The sequence below is a fragment of the Carcharodon carcharias genome, chromosome 14 (genome assembly GCF_017639515.1).
Source record: "Carcharodon carcharias isolate sCarCar2 chromosome 14, sCarCar2.pri, whole genome shotgun sequence".
NCBI classification, from domain to species: Eukaryota; Metazoa; Chordata; class Chondrichthyes; order Lamniformes; family Lamnidae; genus Carcharodon; species Carcharodon carcharias.
Window position 1 is genome coordinate 39,744,107 of NC_054480.1, and position 18,450 is coordinate 39,762,556.

General features: G+C 43.3%; 1 protein-coding gene across 2 annotated transcripts in view; it reads left to right on the forward strand.

Annotated features, from left to right (window-relative positions):
- The first annotated feature begins 4,050 nt into the window (after positions 1 to 4,050).
- ptgis (prostaglandin I2 (prostacyclin) synthase) overlaps positions 4,051 to 18,450 on the forward strand; it is an 85,540-nt gene continuing 71,140 nt past the window's right edge. For both annotated transcript variants that reach the window (XM_041204456.1, XM_041204457.1), the window contains exon 1: positions 4,051 to 4,256. Coding sequence is in view for 1 of the 2 variants with exons in the window: in XM_041204457.1 (XP_041060391.1) it covers positions 4,186 to 4,256 (71 nt within the window). In the remaining variant the exon portion in view is untranslated. The remainder of the gene's footprint in view (positions 4,257 to 18,450) is intronic.

The following is an 18,450-nucleotide window of genomic DNA, read 5'->3' on the forward strand; positions in this document are numbered from 1 at the left end:
GCAGGGGTGGGGGGTGGGGGTGGTGGGGGGGTCCTCACACACACTCCTTTGGGCTTCCTTTACTGGGTAGGGGGGGTGGTCTTTCTTATCTAGATTGCCCCGCTTATCTTTCCAATGCTCATGGGAATGGTTTGGAAAGGGTCTGTCTGAGTTTCCAGGCCCATGGAACTCATAGCTGTCTACTATGACTGCTGCACCCCTGGCTGTGAGGATTTTCAGCTCCTCCAATCTAGAGTCTGCAGGTTGGAGGGTAAGCAATTTTTAAATTCCTCTAACAATACCAACTCACACTGTGCCTTATAAATGATTGGGATTCTTTGGGACCTTGCCCATCGGTCAAACAAGATTTGCTTCAGCCTTTCAAACTTGATCTAGGTTTGTGTGGGCTTCTTACAAGCATTCTGGAATTGGTGCTGATATGCCTCTGGGGCTAACTCTAGGGACTTGGGATGGCAGCCTTGGTCTGCTCATAATTTATGGACACATCATGAGTCAGCAGTGAGCAGACCTCTTGGACTCCCCCTGATAGCTGCCCTTGAATTAAAAATGTCCAGATATCTGATGGACATTTTAGCTGTCCTGCTACTTCATCAAAATTGGCAAAAAAAAAGCCTCCATGTCACTCTCTTCAAATTTGGGAATGAACCTGGCATACTTGAGTGCCTCAGAAAGTGGTTCTGGGTTAGGACGATAGGGGGTGCTGCTGGGTAGCAAGAGATTTTCCCTCGCAGCTGCCAGCTGTTTGGTCTCTTTCTCCCTTTGAGCTGCTAGCTCCAATTCCAATTTTCAGAGGTGGAATTCTCTTTCCTTTTCCTGTTCCTTCTCCTGTGCTTCTCTTTATCTCTCTCTTTTGTATCCCCTTGCTCTCTCTTTCTCTTTCTTGCTCCCTCTCCTGAAAATCTTCAGAGATAACGGGGTGTGAGTTTCATTGATGCTGCCAGGTAGCTCCCTTTGTTTGAGGGTTACAAACAGGCATTTTTGGTGTTTGAGAGACGCACTTACTCATACAAGAACATTAAGTGCTTACAATAAGTGAAGACAGCCTGAGGAAAACAGATCATTCTGAGGACTGACACTGAGCCAACACGAGCAGAGTTGGAGTTGACCTTTTGCGTTTTGTTTAAGTATTTTTCAGAAGTCAATTATTGTATATTTAAATATTTGAATTTGACTGGCCTGAGTAGCTTACTCAACATGTGTTGATAAGTTGTTTATCAACAATGGCTGCCTCACTGATGAGAGTTGTAAGTCATTTTTAGGCCAGTTTTAAGCTAATTCACTTACCTTTCAATGACTTATGTCAACACAGCTAGAAACAATCATCTTAATTTCAGCCAATGACATGGAGGACAACATAGAATGGATTTTTGTATTTCTGTGGGTCAGCAAAACAATACACACCCTTAATATTTAATGTAATTAGCTGTGGAAACAATGTAGATATTGTAGTAGCATCCGCAGTTTTTTGCTTTTATCTTTTTGTAGTAGAAGTATCTGGTACGTAAAGGGTTAACATGAGACTGAGTACAATACTGCCTACATGGTGATGTAAGAAGGCAATGACCTAGAGCTGGGGCCAGTCTAGAGATGTGCAGCAATATATAAGGAACTAGTATGGAGTCCTCTCCATGCCAACTGTAAAGATGTACATAGTTCAGTATTGTTAAAAAGGATGTCCTTGTAACTTATTCAAGACTACTTCATGATGTCCAAGCAGCATCCTTCATGTGTAGTGATAACAGAATATATCATGGTAAGAAGGGTAGAATCTATCAGATATATGTGTACCTATAACTGTGATACCATGTAAAATGTGCCAGAAGAAACAGAGTAATTGAAAGCAGTGTACTTTGGCGGCAAACTGAGAAATTAACCCTAATTAGCAGAACTGACACTGCATTCAAACTTTTACACTTAAATTAAGTTTTATTTCACCTTTTTAAGTTCTACACTCAGGATAGAATGGTTTCTAAAGACTTATATACTCCTTATAGAATAATTTCATGTTGTATTCAGTGTAATAAGCTAACAAGGTCAAAGCACCACCTCCCGCTTGCCGAACTCAATATCCTGCCCATTGTTCTTTCAAGAGAAGATGTACATAGGTAGTCAAACTGCAATTGCAACAAACTAATAATTAAATTAACAAATTATGAAATTACACAGACATGCCCAGGTTTTTGTGGCTAGGTTGGGAGCACAGAATTGGGTGATTTACCAACTTAACGAACCAGACATTTAAAAATGGCCCACCGTAGATGGGATTTTTGGTTGGGTGAGGTGGGCTAAAATAGGAGTCAGGGCAGGTGGCTCAGAATGAATCCACAGGCTGCCAGGCACGGAGGAGGGCTGGGTGTATGGCCTACCTCTGTGCCCCAGAACTGTATTTAAATAAATAAAATAATAATAAAACAAAAAACATCCCTCCAGACCTCACCCCTCACCACCAGCCCCATCCTCCTACACACTCCCTATGCTCAACCCATGTCAACCCATGCCCCCGCCCACCCTTCAAAGCACCTAGGCAAACTTAGTTAGCCTCTATCCACCCCCCTTGGCCCCTCATACCCCATTGCCAACTTAATGTTCCTCTATCTACCCCATTGCCTCATACCTCCTTTGCCAACTTAATGCCAACCCATGCACCCACCACCCTTTGTCCTTACCCCTCCATGTCAACTCACCTAGTATCCTTGAACCGTTTCTTTGACAGCTTTTACATTCCTAGGTCAGAATCTTGGGTCAGCAACCTGGTATGGGTCCCGCTCGCTGACGCGTAAAATGAGGCACGGCGTCTTTGGGCGTGCGGCCTGACTTCACCATGCGTCATTCAGATCTTGAATTCTGCAGGCGCGTACCGGAGTCGGCTGCGTGCCTGACGATCTGTCAAAGGCCTATTAAAGCCATTTAAACAGCAATTAAAATAAATAACTGAGCTGCCTGTCCAACCTTAAGGTTGATGGGCAGGCAAGCAGCCCAAGCGGCCTTCGCATTTATCATGAAACCTCATCCACAGGCGGGATGAGGTTTCATGAAGGTTTTTAAACTTTAATAAAAACTTTCAAAAAAATTCATAGACACTGTCACATGAGAGGACATATCTTAAATTTTTTTCCCCCATTATTTAAATTTTAAAATATCAAACTGATCTCCCTGAGACAGATTTCTGCGCTATTTTACGCATGCGCAAACGAGCGCAGGCCCCAACTCAGCCTACTCCCCCGCCCATAAAGGGAGCGGTGGCGCTTCCAGGTGCATGTCACGCTGGGAGGACCTTAGTTGGCCCGCCCACATAAAATGGCACCGCACAGCTGATCGCAGGTGGTGATCGGCTGCATGCCCACTCCCACCCAAAGCCCCCAACGAGGAGAAAATTCTCCCCCTGGATAGCTTTGATAGGTTTGACATTTCCTGGCTTGCTTTGACAGATTTGACAGCTGGACCTTGCCTGGACAGCTGACATCTGAACAGTTTCTGGACACCTGGGCATCTCTTGGACAGCTGGACATTTCCTGGATGGACCGACAGTTCCTGGACAGCTAGCCATCTTCTCCACAGCTGGATGTCTCCTGGACATCTAGAACTTAGAAAACAAAGTTGTTGAAACCTAATTTTCTCTATATTTGAATATCAAACATTGATTGATATAATCACCCAAACAGAAGTTCATACTTATTATTTATAGTTTTCTCAGCTTTTCTCAGCTGATGTAAATTATAATATTTTAGAATTACATGATTCTGATACCTTTACTAGCCATCTCATAGTTGGCGTAATCTGTACAGATTTTTTTACAGGTCAGGAACTGCAAGTTTTTTTTTAACTAAATCCTCTATCTCTGAGTTGCCTCTTCAGGGAAATATCCAAAATTAGCAGATTAGTTCTGGTTTGTACGTCATGTAACAAGACTTTTCATATTTTTTTTAAAAAACTTGAATCTTACAGCATGTCAATTTAAAAGGGGAGGGCTCAAGTAATGGAAAGATGCCATATTCTGAAGTTAAAAATCTCTGTTATAAAGGCTGCGTCATTTTGCCCTGTGCCACTTTGACTGTCTGAAAGTCACAAGGCAAGTCAAACCTGTTGCTGTTTGGGTTATCAACCTTTAGATTTAAACCAGTTCTTATAATTGGAATTCAAAAATCCCACACAAAGAAGTGAAGAAGGCATTTTTGTGGGACAAGAATGCAGTGGTACACTTTGTTCTTTGCAGCTATTCTGTTAGTTATACTCTACTTTAAACGGCAGAGGGTCAGGTAAGATGAATAACAATAAATAAATGTTCTATTTCCTTTTGTAGGAAAAGGAGAGTAGCAGGTGAATGTTTGAATTGGAACTTAAATTCCAGGGCACGTATCTTTTCTCATGTAATTTAATCTGTTGATAAACCCACTGATGTTTTTGTATTTTGATTATCCAGTTTAGAAAAAAATTAAATAGTTACAAGTACTGCAATGTGATTCAAAGCTCTAAAAATTAATAAAAGTTTTCTGGTACGCTGTTGCAAGTTTTCGTGATAGTCAAGTATATAAATATATATGTGGTGCGGAGTTATTGCATGCATTAGGCTTAAGGTGGTCTATTTTTTTTCAAGATTCTCAATAATTAATGGGACTCTGACCTGGCAATAACTACTGTGAGGAGAGTTTCCTTCCATATGTTTTCGTCACTTAGTTCAACTACTTGAAATAACAGGATTTGATATGTTTGAAATGATAAGCATCACAGTGATCTGTGTCGGTATTTCTTCATAAAGTAAAGCAAATCCTCCTGAGTAACACATTGCATTTCTTAATTCCAGGGATGGTTCCTCGTTTTTACTGTTATGACACAGCAGTTGGTAAAGGCTGTGTTGTTTAAATCCCAGAGGGAAACTTGAATAACCTTCATAATCTATATTTTCAATCAGTATGTTTGAGAAGCAGAGATAAAAACAAAAAAACTGCGGATGCTGGAAATCCAAAACAAAAACAGAATTACCTGGAAAAACTCAGCAGGTCTGGCAGCATCGGCGGAGAAGAAATGAGTTGACGTTTCGAGTCCTCATGACCCTTCGACAGAACTTGAGTGAGTCCAAGAAAGGGGTGAAATATAAGCTGGTTTAAGGTGTGTTGGGTGGGGGGGTGGGGTGGGGGGGGGTGTGGTTTGGGTGGGGGGAGAGAGAGAGAAGTGGAGGGGGTTGGTGTGGTTGTATATTTCACCCCTTTCTTGGACTCACTCAAGTTCTGTCGAAGGGTCATGAGGACTCGAAATGTCAACTCTTTTCTTCTCCGCCAATGCTGCCAGCCCTGCTGAGTTTTTCCAGGTAATTCTGTTTTTGTTTGAGAAGCAGCTCTGAATTCAGGAATAAGGCCGTTGAGCCTCGAAAGGTTTTTTATATAAAACTAAATCAAGCATGTATTAATTTAACAACAAATCAAACACGTAGGCCAGAAATTTCCCCCCCGTCTGGGGGGTTGTGCGGGGGCAGGCGTGAATCCAATTGGCACCCCCGATTGGGTCCGTGCCGCCATTTTACGTGGGTGGACCAATTACTCTTTTCCTTTTTAATTACGTAGAAATTCTTGCCACCCGTTTTTACATTTCTAGCTAGCTTCCTCTCATACTCTCATTTCTTTCTCCTGGTTAACCTTTAAGCGATTCTCTGTCATTTTTTATATCTGTCTACAATATTTCCACATTCATATTCTTCAGGACTTCATCAGAGAAATGGCATTATTCTGTTGACCAAAATAAAATGATAAAAATGTATATACAAAAACTATATGGGGTGAAATTTTCATATGGCATGCGGGCACGGAGCCAATTGCAGCCCGCAATCGGCTGCGCCCAGCCATTTTATGCTGGAGGGCCAATTAAGGCCCGCCTAGTGTAACCCACGCCCGGTAGTGCTTCAGCATGCCAGGCGCCATTTTTAAAGTCCAGCCACACGCACACCTCTCGGTGCTTCCAGCCCATGGCTGCTGCGGGGAGGACATGGCCCTGGGGGGCAGGGGGACTGCAGCCCCCAGGTTCAATGACATGTCCGTCAATCGCCTTTTGGGCATAGTGGAGGCTTGCCGTGGTGTCCTTTATCACCGCTCTGGCTGCGGGGTGGGTGGCAGCCTCGTTAGTCCAGCTTGGGAGGCAGTGGTCAGGGCCAATACCCTGCAGGGGAGGACAGCCGCTACAGGATGAATGGTCTCATTGAGTTGATTGTTCTCATCACTCTCAAGTCACACGTTCACAAGTGCATCACATAGCCACAGGGAGCTCACACTTTAATGTCACTAACTGGAGATGTGAGGGTGTGTGTGAGAGTTAGTGGCATTGTCCCTTGAGGTGTGAGCTCTGTCAAGTGACCGATCCCTCACCCAGCCAGTCCCTCAGTTCCATCCACATCCTCACCTCCAGCCAAGAGGACGCCTCAGTAATCAAGGGGCAAAATGGGGGGAGGAAATAAATACAATAACTATCACTAGAGAAAAAGTACTATGGAAACTAATGGGGCTAAAGGCTGAAAAGTTCCCTGGACCTGATGGGTTGCATCCTAGGATATTAAAGGAAGTAGCTACAGAGATATTGGATGCACTCATAGCAATCCCTTAGGTTCTGGAAATGTCCCAGAGGATGAGAGAAGGGCCAATGTAACACCCTTATTGAAAATGTGAGGGAGACAAAAAACAGGTCATTATAGATCAGTTAGCTTAACATCTGTCATTGGGAAAATGTTGGAGTCTATTATAAAGGATGTAATAGCAGACCATTTAGAAATACATTATCTAATCAAGCAGAGTCAGCATTGCTTCATGAAGGGGAAATCATTTCCAACAAATTTATTAGAATTCTTTTAGGAGCTAACAAGCAGGATAGATAAAAGGGAACCAGTAGATGTAATATATTTGGATTTCCAAAGGGCATTCGATAAGGTAAGGTACATAAGGCAATTTAATAAGATAAGAGCCCGTGGTGTTGGGGCAGTATATTAGCATGGACGGAGGACTGGCTAACTGATAGAAGACAGAGAGTTGGGATAAGGGGGGCATTTTCAGGATGGCAATCTGTAATTAGTGGAGTGCCACAGGGATCAGTGCTGGGGCCTCAATTATTTACAATATATATTAATGACTTAAATGAGGGATGTGAACGTACTATCACCAAGTTTGTTGATGACACAAAAATAGGTGGGAAGGCAAATAGTGAGGATGACACAAGAATTCTACAGAGGGATATCGACAGGTTAAATGGGTGGGCAAAAAGTTAGCAGATGGAATATAATGTGGGAAAGTGTGAGGTTATGCACTTTGGCAGGAAGAATAGAGGAGCAGAAGGCTGTAGCACAGAGGGACTTGGGAGTCCTTGTGCATGAATCCCAAAAAGGTAACATACAAGTTCAATAGGTAATAGGGAAGGCAAATGGAATGTTGGCCTTTATTTCAAAGGGAGTAGAGTATAAAAATAGGGAAGTCTTGCTAAAACTATACAAAGCACTAGTTAGACCACACCTAGAATACTGTGAACAATTTTGGTCCCCTTATCTAAAGAAAATTTTACTGGCGTTGGAGGCAGTCCAGAGAAGGTTCACTAGGTTGATCCCAGATATGGAGGGATTTTCTTATGAGGAGAGGTTGAAAAGGTTGGGCCTGTACTCATTGGAGTTTAGAAGAATGAGAGGCGACCTTATTGAAACATATAAGATTGTTAGGGAGCTTGACATTGTAGTTGCTGAAAGGTTGTTTCCCCTTGTGGGAGAGTCTAGGACAAGAGGGCATAATCTCAGAGTAAGGGGGGCGCCCATTTAAAACAGAAATGAGGAGGAATTTCTTCTTAGAGGGTAGTCAATCTGTGGAATTCTTTACCGCACAGGGCTGTAGCAGTTGGGTCATTAAGTATGTTTAAGGCTGAGATAGACAGATTTTTAATCAGTAAGGGAATCAAGGGTTATAGAAAAAAGGCAGGAAAGGAGTTGATCTAATTGAATGGCAGAGCAGACTCGATGGGCTGAATGGCCTACTTCTGCTCCTACGTCTTATGGTCTTATGGTCTTATCGTAATCCTCAGTGCTACCTGTGTGGGTGGGAGGAGCCGGGAGAGTCAGAGCCTGCAGATGTGGTTTCCTGAAAAACACGAAGTTCCGCTTGGGCTCTTCGCCTGCCCAACAACCTTAAGGTTGGACAGGCAGCGATGTTAATAGGGTAAATTACTTTTTAAATGGCCTTAATAGGCCGTTGACAGTTCGGTGGGTGCGCAGCCGACTCCAGCGTGCACCCGCCAATCAAAATATCGAAATAATGTGCGATGACGTCAGGACGCATGCCCGACATCATCTTGCATCATTTTACGCATCAGCGTGTCGGGCCAGCCCCTGCAGGCCGACGGCAATATTCTATGGGAAATAACAAAGACAAAAAGCTTGAATTTCCAACCATGCCATTGAAACAGAGGTAGAGCAAGACTTCCATGACGTGCAAGTCAGCTAATTTATATGGGTAGAGTTTTGCAATAGTGTCCCGCTGTACCTCCTATATTCTGTGAGTGACAATGGTCAGAGCTAGGCCCCAAATGGTTATAAATAGATATTAGAATGAACTGGAAGGGGTAGGGGGCAGGAGCGATGTGCAGAGTTAGATGGCCATGGGTGAGAGAAGGCTGGGTAGGAAAGAATTAGGGAACAGAAGCATGGGGAACCAGTGAGGACAGTAGGAGCTAGACAATACTTGGGGCGGATGTGGCAGGTGGGCCCGTAAGCAGTCGTGACCACCACTCACAATCGGGGCCCAACCGCGATTTCACGCTGGTGGGCCAATACGTGAAATGCACGCTGCAGCACTCAGTGTTGCCTGCGTGTGTGGTGGGGGGGAGGAATAGGGCACAGGAGTTTGCGCATACGCACAAGAAAATCTCCCTGAGGCACAGAGCTGCCTCAGGGAAGATGAAGATTTTTGAAAATAAAGAAGAAAGATGTTTTAAAATATTCGCAATGTGTCCCCTCAGGTGACTCTGTCAGGCGAGCAGGGGCAAGTTAGAAATTAGATTGAAAAAGTTTACATTTTATTTTAATGACTGATCGAAACTGCATCCCGCCCGTGGATGAGGTTTCACAAAAAATCCAAAGGTCGCTTGGCTTTTTCGCCTGCCTGCCAACCATAGTGTTGGGTGGGCAGCAAAAAATTTCATTTAATTTGATCCTTAATGGCCTTAATAGGCTTGTTAATTGTCAGTGGGTGCTCTACCGACTCCTGTGCACACCCGCCGACCAAAATATTGCGCGAGTGCACAGTGATGTCGGGACGTTCGTCTGACATCATCACGTGTCATTTTACACTCGTTAGGGTCCAGTATGTGTCCACCCGATGAGCGCAATATTCTGTCCTTGGAGAAGAGGCACATACGTATGTGTAAATTTTCTGGTCCCAGCCACCATGGGAAGCGTCGCAGGCGGAATGGATAATTTGACGGACCAGCAAAAGGTCCATTGACTTCAGTGGGGCCACGGGACCGGAAAATCCAACACTTAGGCCGGGATTTTCCTGCCCTGTTGCGGGAGAGGCGGCGCCCCAGCCAGAAGTCCTTTGACTTTCAGCGGGACCGGAAGATGGCGGGCGGGTCCAGAAAATCCCGCCGTTAGTGTAGGAAGAGGGTATAAAATCTACCGTTGCTTAATGGGACATTAACCATGTTGCCATCCAGTGCTACCAAAGAAACAAGCAGTACAATTCATACATAAAATGGTGAATATCTAGAACAGCTTTGGGTCTCATTGCCCTGTAATTTTCACACATACATCACTTTGGTGGCCTGCTGCCACGTCCTTGTTATATCATGTTAATTCTGGTATATCTGATTTATACCCAAATCCTGACCATTTTTACCAGAACGATCACACATATGCATGAAACTAAGCAACTCAGAATTTTGGACCCACTCAGAATTTTGGACCCAGTAGTTGTAAAAGCGGAAGTAATTTTACTGAGTCTTTTCAGAACAGTAAACTTTCAAAATGAGCTCTAACGGTTAGAAGTAACAGCGGGAGATGTTATCACATAAATCCTTAATGAACCCATACCAAATTCCTCTCTCAGCTAACTAAATGGAGGTGTTAATCCATTTAAATTGAACAGATTAATTCCTCTGTTAAAATAGCAGAAAGAGGAATTTGGTACGCGGTATTAATCATTTATGTGATAAGATCCGTGACAGCAGAGAAACAATAGTCGATTAGAAATTAAAGGTTCTTTTGTATTTCAGCAAAACTGCTAAAAATGCAAACTGTTAGTGATAAGTGGGATCCACTATCTTTTCCTAGTTATTAATGTAATGTAATATATTGCAAATAATTCTGATTTAATTAGGTTTACTTTTCAAATAATGCCTAATACCTTGATATTTAACTACTCATGTATCCCAGTTCTGAGCTGAGAATCTGTACTGTAATGTAAATTGGTGTTTATCAAAATAAATTAACCGACATTTTTCCTCACAGTACACTTTGTTCCTTGCCTGCAACCCCAGAAGAGATGGACATGACCTGTCCTCAGGTCATTTGCACAACTGCTTTGAATCTGCCCACTACAAAGGAAATGAGAGTTGCCTGGGGAAATCCCCTTTGATTTCTCAGTCTCTGGTGAAGAGGCAAGTACGCTACTTGTCATCTGTCACAGGGATTTCTTCTGTTTAATTGTCAGGGTACAGTAGTGGCAACAAAGTTGATAACTGGATAAATTTGACTGTGAATTAATCTACAGTCAAATAGCATCATAACTATTTATTTTAGCAACTGAAGTACAAATTCAATTCAGCATCGTAATTTCAATTATTGTTTTTTTAACCCAGGCTTTTGTGTTTTTTATTTTGAAAATGGTGCAATGCGGGATTGTTTCATATCTTCAAACACTTTTTTTCCTTTTGGTACTAGTGAGCAAGCGTTGGAAGAATTAGCAGGCTGATTATCATCCTGCATGAACTGTGTCATGAACACACCTTTCATGGCGAACAAGTCCTGGGGCTGAATTTCGGGGGTGTGTGGGTGGGGGGAGAGGCAGTAAGGTGTTCCTGCCCCCCTCCCCCAGAACAAATGTCGGTGCTGCACCAACCGAGATTCAATAGTGCCGTTAATATGCGTTAACACTCTACAAGTGGCTTTGAGAAGGTGAGAGTCAGACTTCCACCCCCCAGTGAGATGATGTCCCACCCTCAAGACCGGCCGTCCAAGCTGATTGGCTGGCTGCTCTTGCCGTCCTGGCAGTGCCTGAACTCCATAGTGTGCACTGCTGGGATTAAGCAGGCCCATGATGAAAAGCAGTGGAACCTGGAGGACCCAAATAAGGGAAGTCCCGGGATTTTAAAGCGCGAAGGGATCGGGGAGCCTAGGGAGAGGAATAGGGAGTGGGTTTTGGAGGCCAGGTAGGGAGGCACAAAGTGGGGGGTGCCCCTGATGCACACTAGGCACCACCCCCAAAAGATGAACACCCCTACCAATCCCCAACTTTTCCACAAAGTTATTTAAAAAATGACTTCTGAATCGTGCCCTACCTGCCCACACCAACCGTATTATGGCATGGGCAGAATAATATTCAGGTCAACTGGCTTGTTAATAATTAATTTTTTTGGAAATGGTGGGCGGGCTGCTGATTTTAGCACCCACCCACCATCTGTATTGTGGCAACTGGGTTGGGAGTGGATGGGAAAGCGGTTTATCATAGTTTATGCCAAAAGCATGCCCAGCAGGGGTGGGGTGGGGAGCATTGTGTGGTCAGTAAAATCCTGCTTCTAGCTCAGAGGCAGGACTGCTGAATGACAAGACGTCTACCCTACAAGGGGGATGAAGCTGGCCTACACCAGCAGTGTGGAGTGATCTCAGTAAATTAGCAGCCATGAAAAACTAAAAAAAGCAAAGGATTAACTGAACAGCTAGTGTTAAAGTCATTTGTGGGTGAGGCTTTTGACAATGGTACTAAAAGTTTGCTCATTTCTGTGTTAGGTGTGTCTATAAGTTATGTTTAGATCAGCTGTGAGTAGGCGTCGTTTTTATTTTTGTTGTCATGTCCCTGTTTTGTTGTTAGGTGGGTGGGTGAATGGTTGAGTGCACATGTAACCTATGGTTGAACTGAAGCTGCTACTTTTGCCAAGTTCCATTGTAAATTTCTCAATTTATTTTAACAGAGCTCTTATATTGCCACACCAACCAGTAAAAACTTTATCATATATTTCTCTTCCTTGAAATGTCATTTCATTATTGAAGCAAGTTCATTAGATTTATGGGGTTGAACTTTATGGATTTTATGGGATGGGCTGGGAGGTGGGAGGGCTGGCTAATTGGCGGGGGAAAGCGCTGGAAGGTGTGCCCAATATCTTCCCACCGCCATGGCACATTACCAGCAATGGGAAAGACGGCTGATAGGAGGCCAATTGAGCTACTTGTGACCAATTAAGGGCCACTTCCTGTATTTTGCCTGCATATAGAAGGCGCGTCGCCATGTGGGGAAACTGCCCAATGAAGCCTGGGGACTTCCCAGAGGGCCCTCAAAGGCAGCCATCCATAAGGGGACTACACAGAGGATCAGCACCTCATCTTCCGATTAGGCACTTAACAGCCTTCTAGACTTAACATTGAGTTCAACAATTTCAGTGCATGAACTCCATTCTCCATTTTGATTTTTGATTTTTTCTTTGCCGAATGTGCCAGCCTGTATCTTGTTTTTGCTTTCAGATTGAGCTGACCTTTATCCTGCTATAAATATCTACTCTCGACCTATGCTTTGCTTCTTTACTACAACCACTTTTTACCACACCCTTTGCCTTTTGTTCCATGACATCTTTGGTATTTATTTTCTCCACCCTCTAACCAATACTTGTCCTGCTTTTGTTCCACCTGACAAAGGAGAGTCAATGGATGTTATCTACTTGGACTTCCAGAAGCCTTTGACAAGGTGCTGCACAGGAGGCTGCTCAGTAAGATAAGAGCCCATGGTGTTAGAGGCAAGGTACTAGCATGGATAGAAGATTGGCTGTCTGGCAGGAGGCAGAGAGTGGGGATAAGGGGGTCCTTCTCAGGATGGCGGCCAGTGACTAGTGGAGTTCCGCAGGGGTCAGTGTTGGGACCACAACTTTTCACTTTATACATTAATGATCTAGATGAAGGAACTGAGGGCATCCTGGCTAGGTTTGCAGATGATACAAAGATAGGTGGAGGGACAGGTAGTATTAAGGAGGCAGGGAGGCTGCAGAAGGATTTGGACAGGTTAGGAGAATGGGCAAAGAAGTGGCAGATGGAATACAACATGGGGAAGCGTGAGGTGATCAAGCAGGCTGCTTTGTCCTGGATGGTGAAAAGCTTCTTTGGTGTTATTGGGGCTGCACTCACAAGGTGTGCAGAGGGTGGTTCCATCATATTCCTGATTCATACCTTGTAGTATGGATAGTCAATGGAGACCCAGCCTCTGACCTGCTCTTGTAGCTATAGTATTTATCTGTCTGGTCCAGTTCAATTTCTGGTCAGTAACCCCCAGGATGTTGATGATGGGGAATTCAGTGATGGGAATGCTGTTGAATGTAAAGGGGAGATGTTTAGATGATCATGATGATGCACATGACACAATACTGGTTTAGAAACATCTGGCCACACCAAATTTAATAGTTGGCACTCACTGTTCAGCCTGGTTTGGCCAACTTGTGATGGGAGTTTTGCATGGATGGTGGTTGTTGGGGTGGGGTTGTTGCTTGAAATCAATATTTAGCAAATCATAACGGTGGTAAACGTTACCTGCCTAAACCTCACCAGACATGAATCATGTTAGCCTAACCCTTACTAGCTACAAACACTGTTAGTGGTAAAACCCACCAATGATAAATCATAACAACAATAAACCCTACCAGCTATCAATGATAAACAGTACAGTCATAAATCTTGCTGGTACCCAAAGGACAACTTCTTCAATAATTTCTCCAACAATGATTTGTTAATATATTCATTAGGGGTAGCTGCATGCTTTAAATGGGATAGCTTGCACAGGAATGAATATAAATACTTTGGAACTTTATTAAACGTTATGACAAGCAACTTCTAATGTATGGATTCACATCATTTAACATTGTAAGAGCTTGGCATAGGGAAAGAATGAGAAGGCTCTGGGAGCAATTTTTAACTAACAGTTGTCTGTTTTGCACTAGAAAAATGAGCAGTAGGCCTCCAAATTTTGTGCAGCCATCATCGATCAGCTCTCATTTTGACTTGCGTGCATTTTAGTAAATCCAGTGCACCCACCACTGGGTGGGTCAAGTTGAGGGAGCAGCTGTAGCAGTAGCAGTGTTATTTAAAGAGAATAGTTACATGCTGCATTGCTCCTAGCCAGTACGTTTGAAATGTATTGTGTGCAGTACAGGTATTTCCACAGGCTTAAAACAGTTACATAAGTTCTTCTAAACTGGTAAAATATCTAGAGACCCAACAGGCACTACCTGACCAACCAGAAATCAATGGCCACTTACTTCATCAGCATGCTGCCTGGGGCTGCAGAGCTTAACAGTCTAATTTAGATGAGGCCCAAAATTCAATTATGATCAACCTTGGACCTAACTGTTCCATTGAGTTGAGCATTCTGTGCGCCCAGTTCATGCCACATTGCTTAATCTAATTTGTCAGCCATTAATTTCTCCACCATTTTATTCTACTGCATCCCACTAAGGTGAGGTAAAAGCATCATTCTGGATTTATAATACAATCTTTGCAAATCCTGAAGTGGAAGGACATTACAGTGATGCAAAATTGGTATGATAACTATACTCTTAGTAACCCATAAGGTGGTTTCCATGCTCCACAACTGGTTGTTAGGGAATCTGGGCAGACAGACTTAGTATCTAATAGGTTCTGTTTGATGGGTGTTTAATACCAAGAGTTGAAGGTAATAAGGTGAACAAGTGTATGGGTATTGATTAGTTATTGTGGATATAAAGAAGAGTCAGCCAGTACTGGGTCTCTGGAGTTAGAGTGGAGAAGTAAGCTCTGTGGCAAGTAATAAACAGTCTCCATCAAAGCATCTTGGTCTCCGTGTCTTCTTCACAACCAGGCTTGGGAATTGCATTGACACAGGTGGGTCTTGGTTCACATCATGAATAAAAGGCAGGAGGAGAGATACTATTATCTAACTGGAGCTGCTTGATGTCTTATCAGACTGATCACTTCTTCTTTATAATTTTATCTATGAGTGACACAAAATAATATATTATAAAGAAGCAAAAGTAGAGATCTTGTGCAAACATGCACATGCTTGACAGCTACAAATTGTTGCTGTAAGTAATGCCTATTGCCCAGTTTGAGTTAGTCAAAATTAGGATAATGTGAGCATTACCACAGTTCTCCCACTCTTGATGAGAATAGTCTTTAACTGAATCTCATGTAGGTTTGGAAGAGAATTTCCAGGATTGCTATTTCTATGGTTTAGAAATTAGATCTATATTATAGTTGTGGCAACTGCCAAAGTTGCTAAATATTAGGGTCTGGCATCAGGTAGCATGCTGTAAAACATCCCTGATGGTGGAGCATTAACTGCAAATCTAACTGTCTGGTTGTCTGAAAGACAATCAATGGAGGTAGCGATGAAAGAAACAGCATAAGCTGGAAGAGAAAGATAGAAATCAATGTTTGAGAGAAAGAGTAAAAACAGTAAGGCAATAAGCCAGAAACAATAAAGTTAAAATAGAAGAGTAGCAAAGAGCCTGAGAAAAGAAACTAAAGATGAGCATCTGGTTAGAAAAGTCCCAGCACCAATTAAAATAACTCTGGGCACAGAGTTGTGTATTTTGGCAAACACTGCTTTTCGTTCCCTATCCCTGCTCTGGTATGTGTTATAAAAAGCACAAGTACCCATTGGCAACAGAAGAATCAATGAACCTCCCCCAGAGGCTGCATTGCAGGCTTAACCTGAGAATGAAAGTTTACAGGTTGTTGTCTCCAGGTTTTCAGATTCAGTCCCATGATTTTGCAGGACTTCAGCTGCCTTGAGCTGAGAAAGTGCGATGTAATTTCTCGTAAGAAAGGGAGGCTTTGGTTTCCTGGGGGGTGACTGGGCGAGTGGATTTCTCAACTTGACTCTGTTCACATCTGTTATTGACCTCCAAAGTTCCCCTCCTGCAGAATGAACAACCCATTTCAAATTTTTCTGCAGAATATCCAACACTATGAGATGGTGATAACCCAGGACATTTACTGTCTTGAGGAGACACTATCTTGTAATGAGCACAGGTAATGACAAACATGAACATCTTGAGGAGATTAGCTATGTAATTTATTCTGATCTTCATCAACTGAAATTCAGAGTTCCTCCTGAGGCCCACCTATCATTAGCAGAATAGACATTAATGCATTTGAACCAAAAGGAGGTGCAGGGAGCTCGGGAGCAAGGAATGGAAGTGGTGCTCCAGGACATAGGCTTCTTTAAAACTGATAAAACACCTGAAGTACATGCCTTCCGGACAAATTCTACAAAAAGCTGGTCCCAGAACTTCTCTTTAAAGTTTTCATCTTACATTTACTCTGGTTCAGAACTGATACCTGCAGATATCATTCATCACCTTTATTTTGAAATGGAGCGAGCCATCTTCAGACAGAGCCACCTTCAAATATTTTCCTAATTAATTCAAATTCTACCTAATAAATTAATTGCACATTGGTTTACCCTGAGTCTGATGGATTTTATCAAATGTTAATAAAAGCAGAAAATACTGGAAATACTCAGCAAGTGAGGCAGCATTTGTGGTTAGAAGAACAGAGCATAATGGGATGAATTTTCATTTGGAAGGGGAGTGGACATGCAGCAATTTCTCATCACCAGTCTACATATCCGTCTGACAGTGTGCTTCCGCCTCCAGCCTATTTTCAGGGAGGCAGCATCTTGGGAGGTGACGGCAACCCATCTGCCAGCGAATTAGGACAATTAAAGTGCCAGTGGAGGGCACTCTTCATATCCTACCTAGAAGGTCAAGGAAGCAGATGCATTGGAACACCACCACTTGCAAGTTCTCCTCCAAGCCACTCACCATTCTGACTTGGAACTATATTGCCGTTCCTTCACTGTCGCTGGGTCAAAATCTTGGAATGCTCTCCCTCACAACACTGTGGGTGTAGCTACACCACATGGACTGCAGTGGTTCAAGAAGACAACTCACCACCACCTTCTCACGGGCAATTAGGGATGGGCAATAAATGCTGGTCTAGACAGTGAATCCCAGATCTTGTGAAAGAATTTTAAAAATGCTGTAGGGATTTTCCACTTGTCAGATGGGCAGGGGATGGAATGGTGGTGGCTTCCCAGCAGCAGGCTGGAGAGGGGAGAGGTGCATAGGAGGACCACAGCTGCGGCTGTAGGCATTCCTTTGGCGGGCCTCCCCCTTTGCTATGATGGACTGCCAGCTGTGGCTATGGTATATTTTGTACAAATCTTCAGAGGGCATCTTCAGGTACCCTTGCTGTCTAGACTTGTAGCGGCAGTGCCCATTTCTCCACATGGGGCTGCCAGCTGCCTAGAACCTTGGCCGCTCCCATTGGCCCTCCTGGTTGTGAATCCTGCCCATCATCTAATTGGGCAGGGTTCCCAGAGGTAGCCTCTTAACTGGCCCCTTCAGAAATATCCTCCAGTGGCTCCCACAGCCACTTCTGGGTTCCCGACCTGGAATTCAGCCTAGTGTTGGGATCAGGACCCTGGAAACAAAATCCAGTCAAGTGTTTCAAGTTGATGATTTTATGTCATGCTGAGTATTTCCAGCATTTCCTGTTCTTATTTCAGATTTCCAGCATCTATATTTTTGCTTTTGTTCACAAATTATAGTGTTTTCTGATTTTTAGATTTTGGACATATTGCAGCTCTTTAGAAGATATCATTTTGGCCCTCTCTCTCTCTCTCTCTCTCTCTTAATGCTAAGCTTCTGATTCAATTCACTAGTTTTTCTTAAAAACTGCACAAGAAGCAGTGGGGTTGATCAAAACCTTCATTGGATTAATTGTACTCTTACCCTTGATCTTCCGTGGTCACCAGTGAGATTGCGTCTTCTTCCTTTGATAAAAACAAAAAACTGCGGATGCTGGAAATCCAAAACAAAAACAGAATTATCTGGAAAAACTCAGCAGGTCTGGCAGCATCGGCGGAGAAGAAAACAGCATCCGCAGTTTTTTGCTTTTATGTCTCTGCATCTGATCGATTCCAGGTTGCACAATACCAAGATTGTTATCAGTGCTCTGAGGTTTCTAGGTGTTGCAACTTTACTGAACGCTTTCAGTGATCTTGTTTTCTCTGCATACTGTTGAATCCCTCTGATGGCTGGGAGGTATTCGTACTCACAACAAAGATAACAAATATAGCCAATGCAAGAACAGAAGATTTGGGGTGTGGATAGTATCATCTTGTTAAGTACTTTAAACAGTTCAAAGGAAGAAGAAACAAAAACAGAATTACCTGGAAAAACTCAGCAGGTTTGGCA